Source organism: Miniopterus schreibersii (genome assembly GCF_964146895.1).
Source record: "Miniopterus schreibersii genome assembly, chromosome: 5".
NCBI classification, from domain to species: Eukaryota; Metazoa; Chordata; class Mammalia; order Chiroptera; family Miniopteridae; genus Miniopterus; species Miniopterus schreibersii.
This window is the reverse complement of record NC_138106.1, coordinates 65,836,472-65,856,417: the sequence shown is the minus strand read 5'-3', so window position 1 is coordinate 65,856,417 and position 19,946 is coordinate 65,836,472. Positions and strand designations below refer to the sequence as shown.

The 19,946-nt window shown below is 36.5% G+C and overlaps 1 protein-coding gene across 2 annotated transcripts; it reads right to left on the bottom strand.

Annotated features, from left to right (window-relative positions):
• Positions 1–3,952: 3,952 nt before the first annotated feature.
• PCNP (PEST proteolytic signal containing nuclear protein) lies at positions 3,953–19,161 on the bottom strand. Of its 2 annotated transcripts, XM_081138136.1 has the most exons (6): positions 19,028–19,118; positions 14,184–14,361; positions 13,946–14,108; positions 11,116–11,190; positions 6,959–7,014; positions 3,953–5,793 (listed from the first exon to the last, which is right to left on the bottom strand). In XM_081138136.1, exons 2-6 carry the CDS (start codon positions 14,237–14,239, stop codon positions 5,667–5,669), a joined length of 477 nt encoding a protein of 158 aa, XP_080994262.1. In that variant the 5' UTR covers positions 14,240–14,361; positions 19,028–19,118; the 3' UTR covers positions 3,953–5,666. The 2 variants fall into 2 exon arrangements, with proteins under 2 accessions (XP_080994262.1, XP_080994261.1); XM_081138135.1 differs by lacking the exon at positions 14,184–14,361 and having other exon boundaries at positions 13,946–14,160; positions 19,028–19,161.
• Between the last annotated feature and the right edge of the window lie 785 nt (positions 19,162–19,946).

Here is a 19,946-nt window from a genome sequence, read left to right as displayed (position 1 = left end):
TGCAGGTGATATGACGGTACACCCTGGGAAGTCTTAAATAGTCAATGATAAAACTCAAACAATAAAGGACTTCAGTAAGATAGGAAGATACAGAATTAACATACAGAAATTACTTGCCTTCATATAAACAGCACACAATGATAGAGAAAACATCATTTCAATAGCAACAAAAAATATTGCATACTTTAGGAATAAACTCAACAAGAAATATGCAAAAGCTAATAAAAAAAAATTTAAATATGTTTTTATTGATTTCAGAGAGGAATGGTGAGGGGAAGATAGAAACATCAATAAGGAGAGCAAATCATCCATCGGCTGTATCCTGCACATTCCCTACTGGGGATCGAGCCCTGAAAATCAAACCGTGACCTCCAGGTTCATAGGTTGATGTTCAACCACTGAGCCACATATAAGAAAAAATTTAAAACACTCCTGAAAGAGGCTAAAGCAGACTGCTCTCGGTTAGGATGGCTTAATAGCATAAAGATGTCACTTGACTAAAATTCAATCTGAATCTCACAAATGCACAAGAATATACTCCAAATGGATCAGGAATGTATTTAAATTTAAAAATGAAACAATACAGCACTAAAAAACCAACACGGGTGAATTCATCTTTAACCTCAGCATAGAGAAAGGTTTTCTATTAACCTAAAATGAAGAGGCAGTAACAAAGTTTACTATGTAAAAAACGGAAGCTTTCATATTACAAAAAAACACCCTAATCAAAGCTAAAAGACAATAATTGGGAGACGCTACTTATAACACATATAAAAGATAAAGAGTTAATATATAAAGAATTCTTAAAATTTGAGAAAGGACCAAAAGAACAATAGTAAAATGAAAATAACATGAATAAACTTAAGGATCTGAACATCATACAGATGTTCAAATGGCCCGTAAAATGAAGAAATATTTGACCTCACTGATAGCTGGAGATGCAAATTAAAACTACTCTGAAATATCATTTTTAACCTACCAGATTTGACAAAAAGTAAAGAGCGTGACATTCTGTTGGCAAGGCTGTGGGAAGAGGCACTCTCATACACTTCTAGTGGGAAAACAAACTGGCATAATCCCTTGGAGAATTTGGCAATATCTAACACAAGCAATCCTACCTCTGAGAATTTACTGAAGGAAGATACATCCCAACAATATGAAAATATACATGCACAAGGTTATTCAATTACAGAACTATAATGGAAAATAGTGGAAATTACATAAGTGCCCATACACAGACGAGAATTTGCATAAACTGGCATATTCACACAACAGAATACTTTGTAGCTGTTAAAAAAATTTTTTTTTGAGGAAGATCTCCATGAACTGGTAGTATACTGTAAAGCATACACACACACACACTGCTACATTTCATGTAAGAGAAAAGAGGGGGAAAATACCCACATACTCATTTATTTTTTAAAGAGGATGAATGAGAAACCATAGAAAGATTAGCTACAGGTAATTAGGATAGAAAGGACAGGAGAAAGAGGCTAAGATAGAAGAGATAGGGGTGATACTTTTGGGCAGTTCTCTGAGAACTATGCTAATGTTTTACATGCAAAAAAAAAAAAGAAATGGGCAGGCATTTATGATGAAATACAAATTAACTAATTGTATTATAAATAACATAACCATACTGAAAGTGGGAGCAGAGAAAAGAACCTACATAACTTTGCAAAACCGTACTTTAATTACGGATTCTGAGACTAAAACGAAAAGAACTATGTACAGATACTGCACTGGTTAGTAGTTTTTCATAGGAAAATATATGAATTAGTAGTTCTAGAAATTAAGCAAATAAGTGAACATGTTATGAATAGTCAAAGTCGGATTTCTTACTGCTGGATTAGTTACAAATATAGGAAGGAGGAAGACTAGAATGAACTGTGGTGTTGGTCTGGTATAGGAAGAATCAATATGAACTCATGGAGAGGCACACACATAGTACATGCGTAGACACACATACACATGCATATAGACCTGGAAATATAGATGTATACATACATACATTTTCTAGGTGTCAAGCAGCCTAGAAGCAACACCACCTTAGTACCAGAGAACACATCTAGAGCCAATTTTGGCTCTGACTACCTTTCTCTGGTGAAAGGAACCATGGATGCTTAGAGAAATCACTAATTCCAAAGTTGGAGAAAATGAGTCCAGTACATCTTCTAGTGCCTAAAATTAAGAAAGTATTTTTAAAAAGGATGGGACATGTTGCCTTGGCCAGTGTGACTCAGTGGTTAATGTTGGCCCACACACCAAAGGGTTGCAGGTTTGATCGCTGACCCCAGTTGGGGTGGGTGTGGGAGGCAACCAATCGATGTCTCTCACATCTACATCTGTGTGTCTCTCTCCCGCTCTCCCTCCTTTCCACTCTAAAAGTCAATGGAAAAATAATGGGGACTTGTCAAAAAGACATGAGGGTCAAACTGAAAGGAATTTGCACGGGAAAACGTGGGACATTTTGAGTTACAAAATAATGGTAATGATGGGTTATAACTTACAGAATAACATAAGATTACTTGGACCCACTATCAATAAAATTGAGTAATAACAGGGAAGAAAATTTCACAGAATTTCAACCACTAAAAGAAGAAATGATAGAAATAGAAAATCATCATTTGGTAAATAGTATACTAACAATCATTTCAGGAAAGAATCAAGGGGGTTGGGGGCATGAATGCTTGCCAATTAGTGAGCAAAAAGTATGACGAGACATAGGATAGTTACATTGTTCTACTTATTTTCCCACAAGATACTTTTTTTAAAAAAATGTTTTTTACTTTAGAGAGGGAGAGACATCAGTTGGCTGTCTCTCACCGGCCCCCTACTGGGGGTGGAGCCTGAAACCTGGGCATGTATTGTGACTGGGAATCAAACCGGCGACCTCTTGGTGCACGGGACAATGCTCAACCAACTAAGCCACAGGCTGGGCATCTCACAAGATACTTATTAACTGTAAACCCCAATAACAGGGTGTCTCAATTCCCCCCCCCCAACTCTGTCACATCCTTCTTTCCACTCAATGGAAAAAAAGTATCCTGGCAGTGAGAATTAACAACAAAAAATATTGTACTAGTCCGGCAGGCGTGGCTCAGAGGTTGAACATTGAACCTATGATCCAGGAGATTGCGGTTCGATTCCCAGTCAGGGCACATGCTGGGGTTGTGCGCTCGATCCCCAGTAGAACGGCATGCAGGAGGCAGCTCATCAGTGGCTCTCTCATCAGTGATGTTTCTCTCTCTCATCCCCTCTCTGAAATCAATAGACATATTTTTAAATATATATATATGTATATATATATTGTAATAATGTTAATTCCCTAATTTGAACAATTGTCCCATAAGATGTTAACATCTGGAGAACAGGGAAATAGTTTCTATTTTTGCAACATGTTTTTTAAGTCTGAAATTTCTTCAAAATGAATTTAAAAAATTTTAGAAGTATTTTCACTTGAACAGGAAACTTTAACAATCCCTCTACAGTATATCAAGCTAACCTTAATCATTAAAGAAAAAAACACTTGAAACTCATAGCCTTCATTTGTAATTAGTCAAACTAAATATGAATCTTAATTATAAACTGTACTTTAAGTTCAATTTTTCTGTTTAGTAAGATCTGACCTTTTCGGCAACAGCATCATAAACATTAAGAAAAAATACAGAGCTAATGGGTAGTAGACACTAGTAAGAGAGTACCTTCTAACACCTAGCTATGCCTTGGCAGGATTATTTTCTACAGCACAGGGCAGACAACACTTTGGCAGGGAGGAGAAGGATGCTGTAGAACTAAAGCTAAATTAGAGAGAGTCTAGTAAATAACAACTGAAACCCTCCCATTACCCTAACAATCTAGGCAAGGGCAACAATTGTAACATTTGTCTCTTCTTTGTTTAAAAACAAAAAACCCCAGCAACAATTACGCGTGATAGAAAATAAGAACACTATTGAATTCGACAAATTTATTGGTATTTTAGTAAAGACATTCATCTCAGTCGTTTCTCCCTCCCAATAGGTTAATATTTCATTTGAGTCAAGAAAAGAATATGCAGGAGAGGGATGTTATTTTAACAGTAAAATACACAAAAATGAAAAGTCTGCCTACGTTAAAGCAAGTTAAATTCATGTATCTTGATATCATTAAATCAAGTAAGAAAGAACTAATAGTTCTATATACATTTCCATTGTTTTACTTGGGACTTACTCTAACAAATAAAAGTGAACAAAGTGTTAGGAATATATACAGGCTGCTTCTCTGGAGTTATCTTTTAAAAGAGCTGAGCGAGTAGTTACCACCATTAAGACAGTCTGAAGCTGCCTGCAAATTTAACATTGTAGAAGTTTTCAAGGAAATCATTATACTGCATTTTTCTTTTACGTATGACTATGCCTTTAAAGATGTGTTTAACTGTCACATTAAAAAAGAATTCATATACAATACAAAAATACAAAAAACAAAACAAAACAAAAACCCCAGAACAAAAACAACCCTACAACACATAAGCTCTAATGAAGTATATGTGGTCAGAGAGTCCATAAAATGTTTAAAGATGCATTTTCTTTCCTTCTATTTTCAATATCTAAAATGTGCTTTTGAGAGGCCACTGGTAAATATGTATACACTTAAAACAAACAAACCATTTTATTGTATTAAATAAGAATTCCTGTAGTTAAGTAAAAATCAAATTGGATTTCCCAAGTTAGTAACTTAAATGTTATGACAAAGTTACAGAAAGTGCATCTTTCTCATTTTCCATCTTCACACAATGTTGCTTTTTTGCTGTTTGTTACCCTTTTAAAAAATAAAAACAGCCAAATATTTACGTATTATGTACATTTAAAATTTTTTGGTGGTGGTTTGTATTTTAAAAGAAACAGCTTCCTATGACTTGCCTCAAGTCTGGTGGAAATGCTTTACAGAAACTAAGCTAATGACAAAAACCAAGAGAAGCACATTCAAAATACTGATTTACTTTGGTAGCAAACGGTTGTTTTTTGAAGACTAATGAAGGTAGACAAGACCCATTAAGGTGAAGTGGGCTATATCAAATACTCAATAGTTTACATAAAATTAAAAAAAAATTTTTTTAAAGAGCTAAGCCTCTGTATCCACTGATAGCAATGCAATATCGAGTTTATGACTTAAAACAAAATAAATGCCCATTAGGAAAAAAAGCAATATTTTAATTTTATCTAATTTACTTTCAGTCAATACTCCAGTAACATTTTCCTCCCAATACAATACTCCCTTCTCTATAAGGCTGTTCCTGGGAGCCAGAAAGTTTAGGTTTAGGGAGTTAAGTTAGAGAGTAATTGCTTGCAGTTTAAACAGACAATAACTTTTTGCTTCCTTCTTAATGTGCTAATAGTTGAGTCTAAAAAAATATGCAATTCTTAGAAAGGTACCATTTCTGATTTTTTTTTAAATTATCTGTAACCTTTGGAAACTAATCACATGAAACTACAAAATTAGCAAATGTCTTGAAATCTGCATATAAAACATAAATTACGTCTAATTTCAAACTCTCATTTATTAGTGTACCACTCAATCTTAAAAAAAAAAAAAGGCGGCTCCAAAGATAGTCTTATACCATTCTTTAAAAAGGAAACTGTTCCTTTTACTTTACACCCACCCCACACCCCAATTTCAAAACATATCATTTAATTGTCTTGGTCATGGACATTTCCAAGATGAGATTTTATATTTCGCTCCCATAGCTTCTGGTTATCAGAAAATCCATGCTTTCCTTTATTAAAGGAGTTTGGTCCTGCTGATGTTGGTGTATCCCTGTGTTAAAAGAAAAGAAATTTATTTAAAATGTTATACAAAGCCTTTTGGGCCATGTCTTTAGCTCATTCAAAGCATATTTACTTAGCACTTATTATAAACATAGGCTGAACATCAGAAGCCCCTACAAAGGTTTTTAAGAACTTACTTTCCACTGGCCCAGTCTTAAAATTCCCCAGATTCCATAGGCCTAAGGAGGGACCAGGTAAGTCTGTAGTTTTAACAAACATTTAACATGATTATGATACATAGCTAAGGGTGGCAACCATTATAGTTTAAAAACTGTTGCTTGCAACCCACTAATAAGGTCATGAAATTAATTTGCTGGCTTGCCATCAGCACTTGTAAAAATTAAATGGAAGAAAAACATGAAGATGTACCACACAGAAAGGCTAAGGTCATTTTATGAGCTCTTTCAAGTTTACATGTTTAAATTAGATGTATACTGGGTGTTTAGAATGGGTTACAATGCCAAATGTATTTCTTAGGTCCCAGTATCAAAGGAAGGTATCGGGACCTAACTGTCCCACTGGGACTGTTCTCATTCGAATCATAGACTGAAAATCTGAAGGCTGATGCATGTTTATGGACTTGGCAATTTGTTCTTTGGAAGTTTATACATGAAGTAGAAATGGGGACATAATATGGGTAGATTTAAAGCTAAGCTTCCTTATTAGCCTCTAAATTATCCACTTATGTCCGTACAAAGACAGGAAGCTGAACCTAATGTTAACTTGAAATTGACATTATTTTCATGACAACAGAAACAATAAAGGTAAAAAATTAAAATACTTTTGTTTTGGTACTTGACATTTAAGTTACCAAGGACAAAAGGGCATTATGATCATCAAGATTAAGTGATGAGAATGATATCACAAAATTAAATGAGTGAAAGCTGTTTCTTATTATACCAGAAAAAAAATTTTAATTTTATCAGGAACATTTCTCATTAGCTATTTATTTGAAAAAATATATACAGATTACATGTATCTGAAAAGAAATAGCCTTAAATTATTAATTTTTTCTTAAGATACTCGTAAGATCACTGATAATTCACAAAACCCAAATAAGCAAGAAAAGCCTGAACACGAAAAGATTATGTGTAATTTATTCTTGCTCTTAATTCACCATCATGTTGTACAGTATTTATGAAAAATTATAATACCTTCCAATATTCTTCATCCTCATCTTTGCTTCTGGAGGCATTTCCTCTGGTTCGCTCTGGAGAAAAGAAATAGAAGTAAACAGGGATAACTACATATAGATTTATTAAATTCACTTTATGCTAAATTTTTTATCTAAGTCTTTTAGCATTTTCAATACTGTAACTTTTTGTAAAAGAAGAAATTTATCTTAACTACATTATAAAAATGTACTTATCCTAATGATGGTTTTGCATTAAAATTTTTGGTAAAGCCTGTCCATTGTGGCTCAGCAGTTGAGCATCAACCTAGGATCCAGGAGATCGCAGTTCAATTCCCAGGCAGGGCCCATGCCAGGGTTGTGGGCTCAATTCCCAGTTGGACGCATGCAGGAGGCAGCCAATCAATGACTCTCAATATTGATGTTTCTCTCTCTCTCTCCCTCTCCCTCTCCCTCCCCTCCCCCTTCCTCTCTCTGAAACCAATAAAGATATATTTTAAAAAGACCCAGCATAAAGGGATTTCTATTTGTCATATCTGGGAAAATTTGAGCATTGTGGAATAAAATAAGAACCTATGAACCCACACTTATATAAATAAGGGGAAGCTCTTCTTTACAGTAAGAGACAATAAACAGAGAGGACGAAAGAATTAGAAAAATCAACACTTGGCAAATATTAAAATAACTGATTCTGGCAAGAATCACCAATGGATGTTAACACTCAAGAGTAAGTGCTTAAGAAATTATATATTTTCACATATTCTCAAACTATATCTCTGATAAGATAAACTTTAATTAGAAAGGTAAAATAGTAATTTGATGGTACAGAATTCTAGCAAACATCACTTTAACCAAATGATCAAAGTTAAAACTGCCTGTAATGGGACATATTGATAACATGTGCTCCCTGATATGATGCGCTGAGAACTTGGCATGACTTCTGTGGTATTCCAGCTATAAGAGATGTGAATCTAATCATGAGAAAACACCAGACAAATCCAACCTGAAGGACATTCTACAAAATAACTGACCTAAACTCTTCAAAAATGTTAATGCCATGAAATACACAGATACTCAGTGACTGTCAAAATTAAAGGAGACTAAAGAAATACAATAAATAATTTTTTTAAAATGTCCTCTTTGTTCAATATATTTCAGGCTTAGATATATATTTGAGGTTACTTAACCATATTCTACAGAAAAAGAATCAGATAAAGATTTTATTTTGTGTATTTCAGATATTAGTCCTTTGTTAGCTTTACCTTTATTTATTTTAGAATTTTAAAAATGTTTTGATTTTAGAAAGAGAGGAAGGGAGAGGGAGAGAAACAGCAATCAGCTGCACAATCCCTACTGGGGATGGACCCCAAACCCAGGAATCAAGCCCAGTGACCTCTCGGTGCATGGGATGACGCTCAACCCGCTGAGCCATACTGGCCTGGGCTATTTCAGAATTTAAAAAAGTTTATTTGAGCCAAACTGATGATGTATGCCAGGGAACAAATCTCATATGCTCCCCTCTTTGTTGGTTTTATTTTTTATTGATTTTTTTTTTTTTTTTTTTTTTTTTAGAGAGAGGAAGGGAGGGGGAGTAGGGGACAGAGAGACAGATATCCATTGGTTGCTTCCTGAATGCACCCCAACCAAGGCTTGGACCTGCCACTTTTTGGTGCACAGGACGACGCTCCAACCAACTGAGCCATACTGGCAAGGGCCCCCTCTTTGTTGGTTTTACACATTGCAAATACCTCTTCCCAACTTTCACCATTAACTTTGTCAATAATCTTGTTTATTTAACAGAAATCCTTAATTTTGGTATAATCTAATTAGTCAATTTTACTTAGGGTTTGTGAAAAACACTTTTTTGAATTTTTATAAGTTTATTTGAGCCAAGATAACAACATATACAAGGGAAAGCAAGATCTCAAATGCTCCCCATATAAAGAGTTTAGATGCATGTGTTCTTTTTATCTAAGAGACAAGTTTATCCTTTCCTATCCTTACCATCTTACAGTAAACAGTGATGCCTGAACCTGTCCAAAATTTCTTTAGAAAGTATTTAGAAAAAGCAGTAACAGAGGACTAGAAACCAAAAGACCTAAGTTCTAGTTCAACATCTGTGTGCACCAGCATACTTTACTTCTTAATTTCTCCATTTGCAAAATAGAAATAACTGTACCACATGATTCACAGGGACATATTGAGGGTAAAATAAAGTTATGTGAAAAGATATCCAAATTGTTAGGCATTCAAAGTAAGCAATTACTACTACGTAGTCCTTAAAATTTCCAGTCTCTCCACTTTTACACATGCTGCTCCTTTCTTCCTATATTGTCCTCATATAATCTGTACATACCAAAATGCTACCTAATCTCTTTAAAATGTTAGAATGAAAGAAAACAGAAATTATTATTTAAGTTAGTGCTTTTTATTTTTTTTTAATTTTTATTATTATTATTTTTTTCAATATATCTTCACTGACTTCAGAGAGAGGAAAGGAGAGGAAGAGAGAGAGACAGAAACATCAATGATGAGAGAGTCACTGATCAGCCGCAGCCCGCAACCCGGGCATGTGCCCTGACCGGGAATCGAACCCTGATCGCCTGGATCCTAGGTCGACGCCCAACCGCTGAGCCACGCCCAGCCGGGCAGTTAGTGCTTTTTAAACTTTTTTGGGGGAAAGGGGGGGCAATGAAATACATTTTTCCTCAACAAAATCTTACTTGGGGTCCCAATTAGCAACCAGATAAAAGAACTGCTGTAAGAAAAAGGGGCAGGAGACCAGAGCCCTGCCTGTTAGGCATCACCACCTCCCAGCACAGTAGCTCCTAAGACATTTCTATGGAACCCCAGAACTCTAAAAAAATGGTTTAAAAGTCTATTCTTAAATAGGGCCTTCATTTTACAGTTTAAAAACTAAGGCTCCAAAAGGTAAAGTGATTTATTCACAGGCTTTCTACTGGTGAAGAACTAGACAAACAGAGACAGAACCCAGGTCTTCCCAATCACCAGCCCAGTGGTCTTTCCATGCCACTTCATCTAGTTACCCAGCCTCTCTTCTTTCCCTGAATTTCCACATCACTTCATCTCCAGGTACTTTTGATTTTTATTAAGTCTCTGCTCTAGAAGGCTGAGTTCCTAGAGGAACATGTCTGATTATCTTTGTAATCTCCCTGTGCCTAGCATATAGAAAGCACTCAAATGTGTAAACGTCCAAAGGAGAACATAGCGATCACGTTATTCTTTAGCTATTGACCTGGGCTCCAATCATTTCACATTTATCCTCGCCCAAAAATCCTCTACAAAAATCTCCAGTCCAGTCAAATACAGCTTAGTATTTACCACTTGTGATTTGAAAGCTGATGTCTTAGTTTACAAAAGTATTCCTTGGTTTGTCAAAACCCTACCTAATGTTTCAGTACCCAACTAATATTTCTTCTCTTATATATTCTTCCCAGCTACTCCTCTGAATGTACAGTTCTTATCCAGATTCCCTTTGGGAGCAATTCCTCATGTACTCAGTAACAATTAATTGTTATACAATAGGGTCACATCTTAAGTAAGGGTTAGGTTCTAAAGTCGGTGCCTAAGGAAAGTGAAAATTATGCTTAAAATTCCATAGTCTTTCATAAGCACGGTAAGAGAGGGACCCTGTGAGGGGCATGAGGGGACCAGCACTGCCTAAGACAGCAGATTAGCATCTTATGTTTACTTTGGAATATGAGTTTATTGACTAAAACTTCTAGCAGAATCACCCACACTATTTGTTATTCCTCATGGAGATAAAGGGAGAAACCACTATAGCTGCCTGCTGTAAGTTAAATGCATGTATAATGTCTCATCACTGAAGACTTCAGCTATAAAAATTATTAAAGTATTCAATTTTTCTTTTTTTGGATACTATATACTACATACTTCCTAGTACATACATATATTATTACTTATAATAAGCATTTATCAATTTGATTCTTAAGTTCCTTGCCCCTAGAGTCAACAATATTTTAAGTAATCCTACAACCAAATAAAATAAATAGAAATGCAGATGTCTCACACACAAAAACTGATCAAAGTTTTAAAGGAAATTCACTAGAGTACCATTAACAGAGCCTACAATCTGCCACTAACATCTTCCTTAAAGAATTGGTTAAAGCAAAATAAACAAACTAGGTGTCAACTTACATCTTCATCTTCATTAAAAGCTGCTGCTACTGAAAGGGTTTTTGGAGCAAGAGTTGGAACAGTTTCTTTAGGTTTCTGAAGAAAAAAACATATTAAAGAGTATGACATAATGTTTACACAGGCTTGTTTAATAATACAATTAATCATCAAATATTAAAATTTATATTTTCCTAGAAATTGTGAGAAACTCAGAGCTCTTACTTTATTGTCCCATTTTTTTCCTCCTGCAAAAGATTTCCTAGTTAGGACCAATAGTTTATTATCATTTAGCTATGGGGCACCCGGTACAAGAGTAAATGATTAGTAATACTTAAGTACGATGTTGCCTTGGGAACATAAAAGACACCAAGACTCAACTTTCTACTAGTTAGCTTTCTGCCCTATAGCCTATAAACATGCTTCATTCATCCCATCTCTTCTATCTAACCTAACTTTTTGAAGTAAATTGTCCTTACTATCTCCAATTCTCTCACCACCCAGTCTTCAAACCGCTGCAATTTGGCTTCCTTCCTTACCATTTTCCATGATTCCTCCCTCAACTAGAATCAGGTAACCCTGATTCTGTCCTCACCAATGACTAGTGTGCTGCATTTGACTCTAATCATCAGGGTTTTTTTTAAAACACCCCCACCGTGGCTTCTGTGACACTGTTTTTTATTGGTGATTCTCCTAATTCTTTTACCTTTTATTTTCCCTCTCTACCCTCCCTCCTGCCTGCCCCCCCCCCCCAAATGACAGATACACCAAATTCTGTCCTTAGTGACCTTTCCTTCTCTATTCTCCCCTGGTCAACTTCATTCATTCCCAAAGTTTTAAATAGTTTAAACTACCAAATCCTATGCCTACGCCCAAGTGAACAGCTCCACTTAAAGCTCCTGGGATACTTTAGATTCATAGTGTTCGTAAGTACTGAAGCCAGAATATCTTTTCCTCAACTTGCACATTATATTGTAAGGTCCTATTGATTAGATTTATCTTGTTTTCCCCCCTCTAATCCTTTGTACAGAGTGATCTATACAGTGATGTTTCTAAAATGCAAATCCGCTTAAGGGTCAATACTCCTTATAATGTTCTATGGCTCTGCCCGAACCTAAAGAATAAAGCCAAACTACATTATGGAGTTCAAGCCCTTTATGATTTGGTCCTCTGGTCTCATTTTAGGGGCTTTCTATCCTATATTTGCCTTCCAAACACTCGACAAGAACAATTTCCTAAATGTACTGTATGGTTTCATATATAAACTCCTTTTGTGTGAAATTCCTTTTATTTGAGATGCCCTTTTGCCTCCCGCCTGCACTTAAGGCAAATGCAAACATCGCCTCATCAGTGAAATCTTCTCTGACCTGCAACAAAACTAACCATCCCTTCTTCTATAACACACACAAATATTTTTTATAAACAATGTTTGCTTCTGAAGGAATAAAAAAATGTTAATTTGGAGATTATGCATAGTGACTCTAAAAACACCCTTATATCTTACAATTCCAACTATTTTTTGTATCTTAAACCTAACCCCCCCAAGCAAATTATATTTACACTGTTATTTATTTTATAAAAACAAGTTTTTATTTTCCAAAGATTAAATGTCTTACTAAAAGGCTTTTTCAAACATAACCCTCCCATCTAATGTGATCAGCAATTACTAAATCATGTGTATGATTTAGAGAAAGTAGGGATTTGTATATCCGATTTGGGAGGGTGTTGAACCATAGTAAAATTTATTATCAAGGGGAACATCTGTATGAGAAGTATACATGAGAATACACGTTTAATCACTATTAAAAAAAAAAGTAAATATTTATGCAGGTAAGTCTATGCAACTTAAAAAACAACAACAAAAAGAATCAGTCCAGGTAGGGAGACTAGTCCTAAGTAATGAAGTTACAAGTTGAATGTCTTTTATCCAGATTGAATTCAAAAAAAAGGAACAAAGAAAAAGGAAAGGCAAAACAGCATAGGGTGGGAGTGGAGGTTCTGAGAAATGATAGCTCTTTTAAAACTATAAGTGTGGCTCACACTTATAGTAGGAACTTGATTCATATCATATTTTAAAGATCTTTGAATGAACATATGATGCAGAAAAAAGCTGTATGCATCTGGCAACTGAGCATTAATTTTCACAGAAAAGATATGAACAAACAACTCAAAAGGAATTTTAGGATTTTTCTCCTTACACAAGAATGTAACTATTACCTAAAGCCAATAGCAATACATGTAAGTAACTTTTTTTCTTAAAGAGATCTATTTTGATGCCATATAAAATAGTCACAAACAATCAAATTTCTAAACCTCCTGTGCTTCAATCTAATACTTCAAATACTTTCCAGACACCCCCTAGTTCATAAATATTAATTCATGGTTTACATATTAAAACAAGGGATCAAAAGTTGATCTGTAAGGAACTACTGTCACAGGATATCAATGAATGTCCTCGTGTAGCTCCAAAGTAAGATAACCAGGAAGCTCTCATCAAGGAATACTTTATTAATATTAACCTTTTAAGATAAAATAACTAATTTCTAGAGATACTATTTTTAATATTGCTAGAATTGAAAGATATTTTTAAAAGGTTTTGTTCAACTTAGAAAAATTCTAAGCTATTACTTGTAGTTGTTTCTTCTACTCCAAACCTTTTTTAAAAATAGCTTTAAGATATAATTCATCCAGCTCTTGAACATGGAGCTAATAACTCCTTAAATATTTACATGAAAGTTCATGCATGCACCCAGGTAACTTTTTTATACTTAATTTACCTAACTCAGTAAAAGTAGGTTTCCAAAACAAGTTCTCAAGACCCATTACGAATATCATATGTAAAATAACAACTCACACTTGATCCAAGTTTGATGGATATGGCTGAGGCTTTCTTTGTCGTCTGACTACCTATGGCAAATCCAAACTTGGAGATCTTTGTAGGCTTTGTTGGGAGGTCTGCAGCTTCTTCTTCAGCTGATCGCTTCTCAGCGCTGCGACTGGAACTTTCCCCTCCATTACTGGAAGAAACAGTCTTAGTTTTCACAGGTTTTTCTGCTTCTTCTTCAGGTCCTGGTGAAGTCGAAACAACTTACCAAGATGAGCTATTTTTACTGAGCAGACTGACGGGAGCAGCAACCTCAAAAAGCATCGTTATAAGGAAGATACCTCTGCAGTTGTCACCTACTGACCCAACAGTCTCTTCCACTGTTTGTTAGAGTATACAGCAGGAACTGAGATTGTGTGGCAGTAGAAGAGGCTCCCATGAATTAACTAGCATAAAATACAGAGCAATTTAAAATTACAAACACAGAGTTCACAAAAAGTAAAGACCCTTCAACTAAACACTGTAAACTGTACAATAATCTAGTTATTTGTGAGATTTTGCTTCTTATAAATTAAGGTCTGTAAATTGTTCTACACAAACTAGTTTGTGAACAATTAGTCACACCATAGGGTAATACATTTGACTAATACATTCTAATATTCTTCAATAATGTACTATTAGTTATACACAGTACCTAGTTACGAATAGCCCATTATTACCTGAACTACAATGTTAATATAGCCTGGAGTTATTTTCTTGAGTGATGCGTTCCTCTTGTACATCCCACAAAATCTTTACTTGTAAAGGAACTTCAAGGAAGACTACAAGGTCATCACCTTTTGAGTCATTTTACTCTAAAAGCTTGGTTATCACCTGTTTTAAGCTACTCTTAAAAGCTTTTAACAATCATAGTTAGGTTTATACATTATTTTTTCTCATGAAAGAAAGATGACCTAATTATAATTTCAAACAGTAGAAGACATGCATATGTAAGTTTGGAATAAAGATATTTTTCAGTAATTTTGCTCATGTTTGCATTCATCAATGATGAAATTAGTTCACATCTTGAATGTCTTAGGTATGTTATGCAAGGCTATTTAAGAACATATTGGGAAGACTGGCTATTATTAAAATTCTTATTTTCTTTCCCCAGTTTACTAATTCACTCTATAGAATGTATTCTGCTACACTGGATGGTTTATTTATGGAGCAAGAGAAGATGAGCTAAGGGATAGCCCTGAAAATAGTTAAGAAACAGGACAAAAAGCTTGAAGGCAAGGGAAGGAGGGAAATGAAACACAGACTGACAAGTAACTGATTAAAAAAAGTAAATGATTAAAAAACGGGAGGCTATAATCTCAATCTATATAGTTTTGGAATTATAGGGTCTCTGGTTAATTAGCACTTTGAACAGAACATTTGACTTTGTTTAGAGGAAAAATAAAAAGAACTCTTTATTCCCTTTGGACAAACGGTGAGAGTTGTAATGACAATGTAGGAAAGGAATTAAGCAGGATTAGGTTTTGGGATTTCCCCAGGAGGTGCCATTCACTTACTCAGATATGAAATTACAGAAGCACCTGAAGAAAGATGGATTGCTATTCAATAGTTATAAAAGTCACAGTAAATCCAAACAGTGATAACTTCTTTGTGACTGATACACAACTAAAATAGAAAATTCTACCAACTGGAATATACAGAAACTCTGAAAATAAATCAAAACAAATAGTATAAAGAATATTTAGTCCTGATTGTAGTGTAACTGTGCTTTGAACTGTGACCAAAGGCTATAATTAGTCAAGATTTCCTGTACTTCTAAAACCTATCTTTACCTAATTCTAGGTCTCCTGTTATCCAGAAAATAGTTTTGAAACAAATAAAATTTAGAAAAATTAAAGCATAAATAATGAAAAGTGAAAATATAATTCTTACTATAACATTAATAACATTGTGACAACTAGTTGAACTAGTATGTGCTAATACAAGAAACACAATAGTATCTGTCCAACTGCATGATGCTGTAGGGAATATTTCTAGAGACTACTCTAGAAAAAGGTAGCATGAAAAGGGGAGCTGGGAAAACTATCAATTAATCAACTGACAACAACTCAGTTTTATTCACATCTGTGTTTTTGTCATCTGAAAATTAAGCACAGTATGTCTATTAGGTCATTTCTACACATGGCTGATTCCAGGATCAGCAATTTATTTCTGGATATAGGAAACAACTTGCCTTGCTCTCTCTCAAGAAGTTTTTGGTTTTTTTTTGGTAAGCAAATGTAAACGCTCAGTAGCTTTAGAAAATATCTAGTCTTCAATAAAAAGGTGGGGGGAAAGGAGTGAAGGAAGGTGGGTGCACTATGAGTACTCATCACTTTGTGTGGCTTCAACTGTTATTTTCTCTTCATGCAATCCTCTTCTAACAAAACATTTAGGAAATAAAGCAAATGGGAAAATATGGCAGCCAAATCTATTATTATTAGTGTGATTATTATAATTTCTACAATTCTATATATCTTATTAGAAAATTATATACCTTTGAAACATACCATTAAATAGCAACATCAATTCTTAAGCCCATTAAGTGCTTTCCTTTAAACACAATATGTAAAACTTTAATATTTGGGGCTTTTAATAAAAACTGTTTTCAAAGTATTTAATGAGATGTTTTGTATTTTGGGACTGTGGAAAACAAAATTTTGGATGACCATAGATTTTTGAAAATTTTTAACAATGTAACATATTTTAAAGGATGAATAAGTATGTGGCATAATAAATGTCAATTTCATTCAAGTAGATAGATTTTAGATAACCTACAATATCTTGAAATGGTTATGATTATAGTATGAATAGCTCTTCTCTAAAATTTCTATTTATTTCAAGGAGCTACAAAAATTTAGCCAAAGGGAGAAAAAAAAAATCTATCTAAGGTCTCACCCTTAGCATTATCTCTACTCTTTAACGTGACAGCAGGTGGTTCAAATAAGTAGCTTCTCTTATTCACATAAATTCATGTTAACTATGAAAGTAATCTCATAAAAAATACTTGTACTTCCAACTTACTGGAGTGTTTAATAGGAATTAAAAATCAGAATGATTCTCTAAATAAGCCCTTAGAATAAACTTCATAATATTTCAAAACAGTGGCTACTGGCCACAAAATGATCAATTTAGCAATATCCACTGTTTTAACTATGATTCCATTGTACAACTTCATTAAAAATGCCTGACATTCAAAAGTGGTTTTATGTGCCCTGGCCGGTGTGGCTCAGTTGGTTGGAGTGTCGTCCCTACACCAAGAGGTGACAGGTTCAATTCCTGGTCAGGGCACATATCCAGGTTGCAGGTTCCATCCCCAGTTGGGCATGTGCAGGAGGCAACAAGAAATGTCTCTCTCACATCCGTGTTCCTCTCTCTCTCTCAAAAACAAAAACCAATCAATCAAGTAAGCAAGTAAATAAATAAAATGGTACCTTATCTTTAAAAAAACACACCAAAAAAAACCACACCAAAAGCAGTTTCTATGCCACAGCACTATTTTCTTGTAAAGGAAGGCACACCGAAGACAAATTATGTAGAAGTTGAGGGTTATTACTTATTCCAACTCACCTACAAGGAGACCATTTAATAATTTTTCATACCAATTAGTAAAGATAATTTTATGCCACCCCTCCAACACAAAAACATGCTAAAACTGAAACATCAATATTCATACTAGAGCTAATTATCCCTAACTGAAAGGGTGGTGAAAAAATTATACAGTGGATTATGCTAATACTTAAAAATACATTTTGACAGCACAGTAAATGCATCTCCTATACTTTCAGTCGAGACAGTTAAAAAGCCAGTTTAAAAGCTAGATAAGATTCTTTAGGCTACCAATTTTTGTTTTTCCTCAAATAACTAGTTTTTAATGTAATTTTACTCGATAATGTCCAAAGCAATTTTTGAACGAAAAAAAGTCCCTAACCAGGGGGGAGTGCAGAGAGAGGCAGTTTGGTTTAACTAAAAGCACTGTACGTGTTTTTTAAAAAGGAAATTCTGGGTCCAAAGTAACTGAACATTACACTTTTTTTTCTCAAGGCAATTCACATTAAACATCATATTAATAGTTCTTAAAGTTGCCTCCAAACGCTACTGATGTTCTGTATTTTCTCATATTAAATACTTTCAGGAATAAGAACTTGAGGGAGTTAGAATAGAGAGTAATACTGAAAACGTTCCAAAGATACTACGATCAGCTCGCACGTGTTCAATTAGTTGCCTTGTTACGACAGAGGGTGGCCGGAGATACTATGTTTCTTTTCCTTAATGCACAAGACCCAAATTGACAGGGGTGGTGGGGAAAAAACAAAGATAGCCTGAGTTTATATCGTAACAAAATACAGGAAGAGTCACACTAGCCTATTTAGCCACCTAAGTATCTGGCACGCAGATAGCTGGCAACAGTCTAACTCAAAAAAGGTAGACACTCCAAAGAAAGGGAACCAAACCCTAACCCTAGACCCCGCGGCTTCGCCCAGCCGGCAGACAAAGGTATTCCCCTCTTCCTCCGCAGCCTCGACCCATCCCGCCGGAGGGTCAGCACTCGGCTCGAAATTAAAGGAAAGCGAAAGAGCCGGGTGGTCCAGCTCCTCAGCGGAAAGCAGCAGAATAACCCCTAGGTGTAACTGAGAGGCCGGCACTGTCGGAAACTTGGCGTGCGGCCAGTTCCTGCGGCCACTGCTCGGTGACTCCCACTAACAGTGTGCCTGTGTTTTGTATAATGTGCGTCTCCAGTGTCGTGGCAGCGGCTCCTGCACTGCCGCTCCGGGTGCCACCCCGAGTTCGGTTCCCCTTTCTGGTGCCCATCTCCCTTCTGCTCGGAAGCGGGGCCTCCGCTGGGGCCGGGAGGTGATGAACTGTGGCCGACTATCCCCAGTCAAGGAGGCGGTGCGGGCCCAGATCCCAGCGGGCCGCACCGGGCGTGCCCGGGGTTCATCTGGGCCCAGCACCTGGCCGGGTGAGCGCCAGATCCGCCCATTCTCGCCCTACCTGAGCCCTCCACCCCGGGGAGCTCAAAGAAAGACCCAGAGCACCCCACTCAGCCCGCGACGCTGGGGTTGTGTTCACCTCCGGCGGCTCCAGCTCGCTGCGGCTTCTCCGGCTTCTCCTCTCCCGCCTTCCCGTCCGCCATTTTCCCCGCCGCGGCCTCCCTGCAGCCACGCCAAGGACGTCACGGCCCCGCCCAGTAACCAATGAGAAGTGGAGCCGGCAGGCGAGGCGGCAGCCTAGAGCGGCCCTGGAGAGTGGAAAGAGGCCCTTCCGGAAATGGAACTGGATGTGACGTTGTCGACGAGCGACCTCTGAAGGAAAGGCGGGGAAGGGCGGGCGGCCTCTGAGGACTGGTTAGGAACTCTTCCTAGAAGTCTGTTAAGTTGTCTTGGTCCAGTGGCGGATCCTGAGAAGTGAGGGGAAGAGGGAGCATCCCCCTGGAAGTGTTGGTGGAAGGTTTCTGCGGGTTGGGGTGTAGTTGCAGCTTAAGCTAACGGCTGCTTCATTTTGGTGTTGCTGGATCGCGTTGCTTACTCAAAAAAAAAAAAAAAGTAGAGCCGTATTTTTCTTAGCTTAAGAGGGAAATTAGCGTTTCTTGAGCGCCCTCTTGTGTTAGACACTATTTCGTTGACTTCGCAGAATAGTTCAACGCGGAATTAGCCTCTTTTAATTGTGAGGCGAAAGAGTAATTCGTCCAGGGGCACGCTGCCAAGCCGTAAGACTACTTTTCCTAAAGGCTGCGATTTGTTTCAAGTTAACAGAAGCTACTTCATTAAGTAAAGATTGCAGTAGTTTCCGCCTTACTTAAAAATCATGAGTGGAGCCCCAGTGTTTGCAGAATGAAGTCCAAGCGTCATGTTGGGGCCCAGCCTAACGGCATCTTCATTTTCCCCTTTTCTCCATGTCCTGCTGCCCTCTGGCCGCACGGCGTGTATTCCTTGCCTAGGGAGCTGGAGTTCCTGGGTTTGCCCTACAGTATACAGTGAGGATTACAGAA